Consider the following 10,813-nt stretch of genomic DNA (forward strand, 5'->3'; position numbering starts at 1 on the left):
CTTTAGGAAAATGTGATACAGTGTTCTGATATTTTCCCAATGAAGACCCAGTTGGATTAACCATTGATCTGTAATTTGTGGTTTCTGTTTTTTATCATTGCAGATTGAATTTTGGAGAATGGGGGTTTGGTTGTAAAAAATAAGATATTTGAACTTTTAGGCAGAGGGTCTGGGGAAACTGTGATGGAATGGAATGAGCACTTTTCACTTTTTCATTTTTCTTTTTTACATTTGATTTGATATTGTAAATGATCCTTAGTTGCAGCCTGTGTAATAACTGTATATGATTTCTCTTGCATTGTGAAGTCTAGACTTGGCCTGCTTATCCCAGTTACATGGCTCGGTCACATCAGCGCACAGAATATCAAATTGCATCCAAAAGTCTGCAAATCTGAGTCAGGATGTTATGATATGTAACAGTTTCAATGGAACATATCTAGAAACCATAACTTCTTGGCACAGTCTGATTTCTCTCTGTTGAGAAAGAACAAAGAACTATTACAAGTGTCCTCAAATGTAACCACAATCCCCTGTATGTCTGCTTCACTCCAGCATGCCCCCTCTGTCCAACACTGTCACCACTGTCCCTTCTGACTCTCCCCATGTCTTTTACTCTGAGTTTTTTCGGTTTCTTTGTCTCTCACACATCTTCTTTGTTTAAAGTCCAAACTACCAAGGCAGGCTGTCTGAGTCTTGAGGCTGTTATTGATCGCCTAACGGAGAGAAAGGGAGACAGACGATGAGTGGTACTGAGAGGAAGACAAAGCCGTGAACAGCAGACAAGATGCCTTGAGAGCTTGTCTGTACTGGAGGGTCTATTTCCGTCCTCCTCAGTGCATCATCATTGGCCAGAAGACACGCAGGACACACAGTTTGTTGACAAATGGTGAGAGGAGGAGAGGACAGAATATGATGGAGGGGAAAGGGTTAAGCTTAGTCTTGAGAGGTCACCGCAGGTTTGATTCTGTAGGTGAAGGGGTTGGGATGAAGGGAGTTGAGGGGATTTTCCGGGAGCCTGTCAGTTCCCAACTAGGTCTGACTGTTTAGTGTCTGAAGCCTGACACACACATCTCCATCCTGACTGCTGGTTAAGTGTGTGCACAATAAATTGTCCAAATAATTACATGCAATATGGCAAAAATGCAACAGGAAGGACTCATAAGATTCAAGTCCTGAAATGGCATTAGACATAACACATTACACATTTTCTCAAAATACATACAGGCATATTTATACCCACACATGGTTGATATCATCTGCATTTACAGCCAGCACATTCTTTGGTACCATTCCTCCTGAAAGCAAAGTGGGGTCAGGGCATCCAGGGCTTTTCCTGGAAGTCAGCGCACTCAGAAACACACACCGATGTCGTACAGTCAGGAAAGGGTTGGGTCTGGTTAAGATTTAATCGAATCAGGTTGCTTTTCTGCTTCTCAGTTGTGGGTGGTCATAAATTTTATTTTGAGTTCATCCTGATAAAAGACAAGCAAAATAAACTCTGTCAAACTCTCTCAATAAAAATACATGATTTTGTTATCTCTGTTGTTAAATGTTTTTAACTCTTGTGCACACGCCAGCTCTGTCTGTGCACTTTAATTCTGATCGGCAACCAGAGTCGCACTTTATTTCTTGAAAAGCCTTGTTTCTTTCTCTTCTCTGACATGATTTGTTTACCTTTTTCTTCACGAGTTAAAAGTCCATTTTCAGAGGTGGGAAATAGCCGTGTTGTTGAGTGGATCTGGTTTGAACAAACATCCGTGAACTATTAATAAATCATGGTTGCTCTGCACTGTGAGATGCTGTTGGCGTCACCCTGTTAGTGTGTCTGGTGGTACATATGTGCATGCTTACTACTCTTATAACCTTATATTTAAGCAAAGCTCTTAAACTTTTTCACACCCTATTTAGGGGGGAAACAGCCACAAAGCTTCTGTTTTGTGCTCCTGATGTTGTTGTTCATGGAGAGAAAGTCTCCAAAACTTAAATGGCTTGAAATCATAACCAAAAAAAAGTAACCAGCACATATGGAATTCAAACCAAGCCAAATGCCAAACGAATAATCTTGTTTTTGAACAATTTGCTAGTAAAGCTGGTGCAGAAAAGATGTTTTCAACGTCACAGTTGAATCTTGGTTTGAGATTTTAAGAGACGACAGGCAACAGAAAGGAAAAGATTTAAACAGAAAGGGAAGAGGTTAAAGAGAGAAGGTGGAGGTTGTACAAGTGGTGATTTGTGACCCACAGGAAACAGGCAAAGGGCTCATTTTCTCCAGGCTCTCAGAGACCATAACAGACCCAGTCGCTGTATGTTTCCTCTTGATAACACTCGGGAAGCTCACGTGTATTTACGTTGACTGACAAACACTGTATTTTCACCAATACAGCTTTTTAAACTTATCACGTTATCTCTGAAGCTCGGCCATTGTCATATGAAGACTTCCAAGTATCCAGTGTTGCTCCAATAACTGTACTCTTGGCAAGGTGGGGGAGGCTTACACACAGCTGTGCATGATGGTAGAGATGGTGAGAAAATGAGGGCCAAGAGTCAGAAAGCCCTCTAGAAATGTGAAAGAAATAGAGAATGAATGATGACACATTGTGTTTTCCTTTTTTCTTCTTGGTGTTTTTGCTTTTAGTCAGCTAGACAGCTCTGACACTTCATCTTGCACTTAAAGCCTCGGTTTTGTATTCAGTTGTAGTGAGCATGGCAAAAAAAAAAACAAAAACACACACACACACATTCATATAGCGAGAAAGTGAGAGATAAAAGACAAAACTGTCCTTGTTTAGTCTGAATCCCACAGTGGTCGTTTCATCACACCTCTCCCTGCCAAACACTGACTTATTTATCACTCTGCTCTACACTCCACCCATCTGGTAGGATGCATCAATAAGGCGATAAAGTGCTCGCTGATTATTCGACATGTTTGACACCTGATAAATCCAGTTTTGAGTCTTTTTGTGCGTGTCTTGGGGGTATTCCCTCATATGTTGCAGATAAAAAGAAAAAGGCACAAAGGAGAAATTTTGTGGAAAATGTATTGTACGTAGCAGTTCATCTGCAAGAGGACTCTTCAAGCTGCTCTTACCAGACTCCCAGCCAGAGGATGATTTGCCACAACAGTGAGAGACAGAGAGCTGGGTTTAAGTTAATTTGACAAGTGTGAGTTTGCCTCAACCATAAGCAGTATGACCTGTGAAAAAAATATCTGTTGTAATGTGGCATCCCCTCAGGGGTAGGCAGTGTGTATATGCATGTTTAAGGGAGTGGACTTGCTCGTGAATTAGTGTGTGTGTGTGTGTGTGTGTGTGTGTGGGTGTTGAAAAATCATTACATTGGGATCTGAGTACATGGCCAGACATCATTAGGCTTTAAGGCGAGAAAGTCTCCACAGCACCAGTTTTGCAGTCTGCCTGATACGACAGGCAAGCACGCCGTTTAAGATCATTTATTTGGGGTTTGCATGTATGCCTGAGTGTGTGTTATTGTGTGTTGCATCCTGTGTGTGTTTGTGTGCATGTTATTTATTTATTTTTCCTGGTAATATGCCTGAGCCTTCATTATAGCGGGAGCCATAACTTTGATAAATCACTTGGGCTCGGGGCCCTCACTGCTTTCACAGTATTAGAAAACTAATTGAAATTCTCTTCCGCCCCCTCCACTCCCTCTCTTTTTTCTCTTTCGTTTCCTTTCTGTTTTTCATCCTTTCCCGCGTTCTCTCTTGCCGTCTCTGAAGCAAGGGCCAAACAGTACCATGGTTTTTCTGTGCAATAGGAGCCAAAAGGGGAAAATGTCATCACTGATTTAATAGGCGTAGTCTTACCCAGAAACACACACAGCAGCCTCACACACAAATGCACACTGCACTCTAGGGAGTGTTAGGAATCCTGATAATGTCATCATAGGAATCTCCATAATGTACCCCGCTCTCCTGCAGGCTCCAGTTTGACTGTGCCTCTCCTCTGCTCTGCTTTTGATTAGATTGGGGGATGAGATTTTAGGTCTAGATTGATGGGATTTAGAGTTTAGATACTAGTTTCTATGGCTGTGATCCCCCTGCTGTCCCTGGATTGAGGGTCTGTTTGGTTCATTGCCTGGGATCTCCCAGCTGCCACTGGATTTAGGGTTTAGTCGCTTCATTGTCCATGATTCCCCCTGCTGCTACTAGATTTGTATTCATTTGAAGGGATCTCTGTGTGCTGCAGCTATATTCAGGGTGTGGTTGTTTTGTTGCATGGGATCTACAAGATGAAATTTTGTTTTGGAGTTTGTTTTTTTTGTTGTTGTCTAGGATCTCCTCCCCACTGCTAGATTTAGGGTTTGGTTGTTTATTATTCACCGTCTCTCAGCTGTTGCAAGAATTTGGGTTAGTTGTTTTGTTGTTCAGGATCTCCCTGCTGCAAATGGATTTTGAGGCTTTAGCCACTTCTTTTTAATATCTAGACACTGCTACTGTTTGTGCGACTGTGTGTATATGTGAGAAGGCATGTGTGGACCGGGTGATTTCGTAGAGGCCTGTCAGCACACAAAATCTTTCTCTGCAAACATTCCTCTGACGTGATGCTAGCCCAGAAGAGGAGGGCAGCGTGTGTGCCTATGTATGTTTTCGACTGGCGGCCTGTGTCTGTTTCCCAGACAAATCCATACCATCGCTTTTAGACACACTGCAGACACATGAGGATGTGTTGATTGATTGGACTGCAGTAATTAGCTAGAGTGTGAAGGCCTGGAAAGGTCTCTGCTCTGGTGGGAGTGTCCCCTCTGGAGAGACGTTGAACTGTGCTATGCACCATTACGTTACTCACACATCCACACATACACACCACAAAAACAGTCCCATCCAAATCTCAGATGTGGGATGAGTCATCTCTGGAAGGCAGACCTAATACTCTGCGATTGTGAGCAGAGAGGAAGGATGTTTGCTCTGTGTGTGGGTGCGTTTCGGAGTCAGAGACATAAGGATGTTTTCAGCATGGAGATGTGTGTTGCAGAGTGGGATTTGCTTGTGCCAGCAGTTTCTTTTCCCATACAGCGTGGCCGGAACACTGACCTGATCCTCTGCCCGACTGTCTGCCTTACCTCCTCTTCCTGCTCATTTGTAGTTTAACTTCCTTTTTGCTTCCCAGATTTCTTTAGTGCATCACATGACTGCTTCTTGTAAATGCAAATAATATGGTATTAAATATGACAGCCTCAGTCTGCAGCCATCCTCCTGCTGTTAGGAGGATGGAGAATTACTGCTGCAGTAAATGGTTGTAAACAGTGCCACCACATGGACGAATGGGGAATTACACATGAAGCATCACTGACGAGAGAATTATCGCTATACTTTCTGTTTCTCACATCAAGACTGTTTCACTTGACTGGAACAATCAGGAGGTTTCCTGTTGCTAAAAGAAAGCAAAAATCAATGCAATTCAGTTTGCAGTTGGAAACACTAACAAATGAACTATTTTTTTACAGGTTGCTGCTGTTTATAGTTGAGCCTTCCACAATATATTAAAGAATTTTTCTTCTCTTTCTCTTCTGCTGTACCTCACTTTCCCAATTCTTTCCTACCTTTTCATCCCCTTCTCTACCTCTGCTTTCTGCCGGTTTCACTCCTTTTCACACCCAACAGGAAGTTTTACTACATCACCCTACTGAGGGACCCTGTGTCTCGATACCTCAGTGAGTGGAGGCACGTGCAGCGAGGAGCCACGTGGAAAACATCCCTACACATGTGCGATGGACGAACCCCGACACCCGAGGAGTTGCCCTCCTGCTACGAGGGCTCCGACTGGTCGGGGTGCACCCTGCAGCAGTTCATGGACTGTCCTTACAACCTGGCCAACAACAGACAGGTAGGGTGGAGAATGTTTTAAAATGAATCAACAAAACAAGTAAACTGTAAATTGTATGCTTAAGAAAGCAGGGATATGTTGTAGGGTTGTCACATTGGCTGCTGTTGTTACAGTCCACTGAACTGAAGTCAGTGCAGTTTTTTAAATGAATGCCACATAGAGAGATGTCCTCAGACATTCGGCTTTGCTCTTTTTCCCCATTTGTGCAAAGAGTTTTTTTTCACTGCGAACATTCAAAATTCATAATTTCAGGCCCACTGGAAAATACCACCACAGGTGATTTACCTCTGAAGAGAAATAGATAAAATTGTTCATTGTTCACACCTTAAACTAAATAAGTAGTAGATACAAATTTCATAAAAATCAACCAAATATTAATTTCTTAATAAAAACCAGTTATCAGAGGAAAATTGAAGTTATTTGTTATTTGATTTCTTGGTTTTGGAGTCACTCCAGGTCCAGAATATCTCTAATCCAGCCAGCTGCACACATCTCCCTCACGCATTCACCCGTACATGTACACGTATACCTGTACACACTCGGGTTCGCCTGCTGGCCATAAACAACTGAAATTCACACCCTCGTTTCTCCTGCTATCTCACTCTTCCACCTAAACGTGTTGGCCAGCTTATCTCACATGAGCCCAGGGCTGTTATTATTCAGGGTCCCATAACTTATAAATGTTGCGCACACACACACACACATACACACACACACACACTTAAGGCATCCTGATAGACCAGCAAGCTGAGGTACACGCATTGTACTCTGGTGAATCTACAATAAATTAGTATGCAGTCCCTTTTCCTGACTGTAACACAACAGCTAGAGTGCATTCTGTTGTATAGTAATCTCTCATATTTGTAACCATATCCAGCTGAATCTAAACTAGTTTAGTTTACAGAGTGATAAAGAAATGTGTAGTAGTTAATACCATGATACAAAAGGTAGTTACATAATATAGATAATGATACAGAAAGTACAGGACTTAATGAGTAACTGTTTTTTTTCATTATCAAGTGATGTCTAATCTATGTATGTATTGTATAATAAAAATTAATACAATAATTAGCTAATCCATTTTCCAAATAGAGTCAAAATTTAGTGGAACTAAATTTGGAATAAAGTAATTGATTTGATGAAGGGATTATTTCACACAAAGCCACACTTTCTGTTCCTGTGTCTCTAGGTTCGTATGTTAGCAGACCTGAGCCTTGTTGGATGCTACAACATGTCCACGGTTCCAGAAAAGAAGAGGGCCCAGCTCCTCCTGGAGTCAGCCAAGAAGAACCTGCGAGACATGGCCTTCTTTGGTCTGACAGAGTACCAGAGAAAAACCCAGTTTCTGTTTGAACGAACCTTCAGGTTGCGCTTCATCAGGCCCTTCATGCAGTACAACAGCACCCGGGCTGCCGGAGTGGACCTGGACAATGCTACGGTTAGTGCTGCAGCTCGGATTAATAGGTCTTTTGTATAATTGTAGAGTTTAAGTATTTTCATGTGTTTCTTATTTATTTCCTTGCTCACATGTCTTTGAAGAGAGACATGGTAGTTATCACTTACAGAGAGGGAAATATAACAGTTATTTCAAAAAGCACTTCACGATTAGGGGAGAAAATATTTAGAAATACAGAGATTGAGAAAAAGGAGACACAAAGAGTAAACATAGTGGTCTTATATTGCTGTGAAATGAGTTGGGATGACTGTCTGTTAAAAAACAGCAGCTTCAAACATGTTCTTCACACTTTGATTGGTCCAATGTGGGAGTTGTTAGGCTCAATTCCCAGCAAGGAAAATCCTCCAGTACACAGCAGACTGGAGATTTATACATCAAAACCAGAAGGGAGGAGAGAAAATAAAGTATGCCCAGCTGACAGAGGCTGTGGACTGATGGTTATTACCACAAGAAAGAAAACATGTGGAGAAAGTTTGGAGTCTGACAGGTGGTGGAATCTGTGTGTGGCATTTTGAGTAAAAAATTAGTTTTCAAAATTAGCTTTCAAATTAATTGCCTCCAAAGGCACTGTGTGGAATTTGGTAATTATTAAATTATGTAACAAAAGTCAGATAATTGCATCAGCAGGTGTTGAGAAGAATATTTACATTTGAATTCCTGGCAAAGCTGCTGAAAGCCCACTTATGCACTCATTGCTTCAAGATCCCAGTGAGCTCTTTTTGATTGAATCCAGTTTCTAAATTATCTGATGGCATTTCTCTGTTACATGAAGCCTTTGTGTTGACAAATGGAGCTCAGTGCTGTCTTCTTGACTTTGTGCAGATGTCCCCCCCCCCCCCCCCTCCACCCCCCATGTTGCCGATCAAACATCTCAGATTTTCTCACATCGATGCAGCATGCCGCTTCCCTCCATTTCCACAGACATTGTTCACAAATGATATCCAGCACCCCATCAGAGCTTTCAAAAGGATTCTCCTAATGATACACAGTTCCCACTACATGTTGCATTCACACACAGCAGATGATACAAGCCAGTAAAGCCAGCTGCATTGCACATGCTAACATCTAACATTTTTCTCATCTCTTACTCCACATATTATAAACACACTTTCAGGTCCCTCTCTCTCTACAAACCCTTTGTACAAATGTCATGTAATAGGCAACTTTCACCAAAACCTTCTGAGGAACTCAGGAACCTTACCTGCGTTTCAACATCATGGGCTACATTTAATTTCTGTACCGGTTCCTGTTCTGCTTCTGGGACAGATTTTATGGTGCTCAATGCCCATATTGATCAAACACAGACTCAGAGCAACTACAACTAACATGCCACTTCATATACCGAACAATGAAGCTCTAGTGACACTAGTATCAATTTTAGGACAACAGTGTGGCATTTGTTGTTGTATATTAACATTAAAATCAAAGGTTGTCAGCTTCCTGAGTAGTGGCCGATAGCAGGTAGGAAGGGAGCAACAAATGGAATGAAAATGAAAATTAAGGAAAATTAATCACAATTACATATTGAAGCATAAATCGGTATAAGTTGTTTTATGTATATATCGTAATAAGTAACCACAAAGGACGTACGTTGTTTCTTAATGGCATTTCAAATGTTACTGTCATTCTTTTTTCCAAAATAAGACTTCTGCTAAGCTTTTAGTTCACTTTTCTGAATTTAGGTCAAAAAAAAAACAAAGTTAGGTAAAATGTGAGATAGAGGTGGAAGTGATAGGAGAACAAAGGGAGTGAATGCAAGAAACCATGTCTAGTTTGCTTAATGTACAGGGTTGTCCAGAGGCCGTGGAAACGCAAACAAGACTTTTCACTTATTCTATTATCTCACTTTTCTTTATGTATTTTTTCCTGCCTGTGATTTAAATTATGAAAATCAAAACATTTTCATCTCCTCCATCCTCATTAGGTCCAGCGCATAGAGGAGCTAAATGAGCTGGACATGGAACTGTACGACTATGCCAAGGACCTGTTCCAGCAGCGTTACCAGTACACCAGGCAGCAGGAGAGACGGCAGCAACGCATCAAGAACCACATGCAGCAGAGCCACCAGGGCCTGGGCCTGGGTGTCAGCCTGTGGCCCTCTGGCAGTCGGCAGAGCTCGACGTTGACACTGGAGGACAGAGAGTTGGAGAGGGAGGAGCGGGAGGAGGGTGAGGAGGGAGGCAGAACGGAGGAGGCAGGCAGCAGGCTTCCCACAGAGGACTACATGAACCAGATCATCAACCGCTGGTAGCAGAACAAGAACAAACTCAGACATGCATACATAATGTGAAAATACACACACATAAACACAAACACACACACACACACACACACATACACACATACACATACATGCACAGAAAGTGGCACCGGCATTAAAGACCCAAATGACTGACTTTACGGGAGAGTTGGGCAGTGGCAATGAGAATCCAAGCTGTTGCTATGGATACTTGGGCTTGGTCGATTGCATCAGTTCAGATTAATTAGGTTTGTCCAGTTGTTATTCGCACCTTCCCCCAAGTTTCTCTGCCTTTTCCATCATCATCGATGACTGAGCAGTGGAGAGATATTAAGAGTTACTGACAACCAGATATCTCATCCAAATCTCCTCTTCCCCCTGTGTTCTTCTCATTCTCTGTGGCCTGATACAGAGCGTGAGAATAATAAAATTAAGTCTGAAAATTCCCACTAATCTTTGCTAAGTACCAGTCTACTTCCTGGATGCTCTAATTTCAAATGAACTGGGAAAGCAATGGAAGTTCTGCTAATAGATGAACTGAACAAAGAAAATGGTGGATGCACATGAGAGACTGAACCTGGAAGAGAAAAGTTGGACTGAATTATGTAATAAAAGCTTTCAGACTAAAAAAATTCAGCCATTTTATCCATGAACATGCTTCGTCATGAAATAGTGAGAGTCTCATTCTAAGATGATTTCATTAGTATTTTCCTTCTGTGTTTATGCTTTTTTAAAAGCAGAATTGTAATAACACTGAGACCAATGTTGCTGCCTAAAAAAGTGATTCCTTTATTTCTTATTTTTGTTTTCTAAGTCAAAGCTAATGGATTGGATTGGTGTACAATGGACCATAGCCATTACTGAAGCCTTGCATCTTAGGGGGAAAGTGGCCTGTTTCTCTGTTAAAGGTTCCCAAAGCTCCTGTCGCTTAACAAGTTCATTATTTTTCCTTTTCTTCTTTTTTTTTTCCTCTGTCACAGTCCTGCAGAGAATGACAGCCAATTACAGAACTGAATCTCACATAGGTGTGAAGAAATCAAAGGCAGGGAGAGGGAGTCAGCTGCAGGCTGTTGCCAGGAACCGTGCTGTGTGAGCGGCAAGCGCTTTGGAAACCCTAACTCAGACAAATGCTCAAGATGGGAGTATTGGAACTACTGGTCACCATGGCAATGTGGGCCCTTAATGTAGTGGGTGGCATTTTTAGTCTTTTTTTGGTTTTGTTTGTGTGTGTGCGTGTGTGCGTGCGTGCATGCGTGTGCGTGTGCGTGTGTGTGT

General features: G+C 42.0%; 1 protein-coding gene across 1 annotated transcript in view; it reads left to right on the forward strand.

Moving 5' to 3' along the window:
• Nucleotides 1-10,813, forward strand: part of hs6st1a (heparan sulfate 6-O-sulfotransferase 1a) — a 47,468-nt gene extending 36,655 nt beyond the window's left edge. The window contains exons 2-5 of the mRNA XM_026318286.1: nucleotides 5,621-5,843; nucleotides 7,033-7,281; nucleotides 9,224-9,546; nucleotides 10,519-10,813. Of these exons, the coding sequence (XP_026174071.1) occupies nucleotides 5,621-5,843; nucleotides 7,033-7,281; nucleotides 9,224-9,546; nucleotides 10,519-10,552 (829 nt within the window). The 3' untranslated portion in view covers nucleotides 10,553-10,813. The remainder of the gene's footprint in view (nucleotides 1-5,620; nucleotides 5,844-7,032; nucleotides 7,282-9,223; nucleotides 9,547-10,518) is intronic.

This window comes from Mastacembelus armatus, chromosome 22 (genome assembly GCF_900324485.2).
Source record: "Mastacembelus armatus chromosome 22, fMasArm1.2, whole genome shotgun sequence".
In the NCBI taxonomy this organism is placed as follows: domain Eukaryota; kingdom Metazoa; phylum Chordata; class Actinopteri; order Synbranchiformes; family Mastacembelidae; genus Mastacembelus; species Mastacembelus armatus.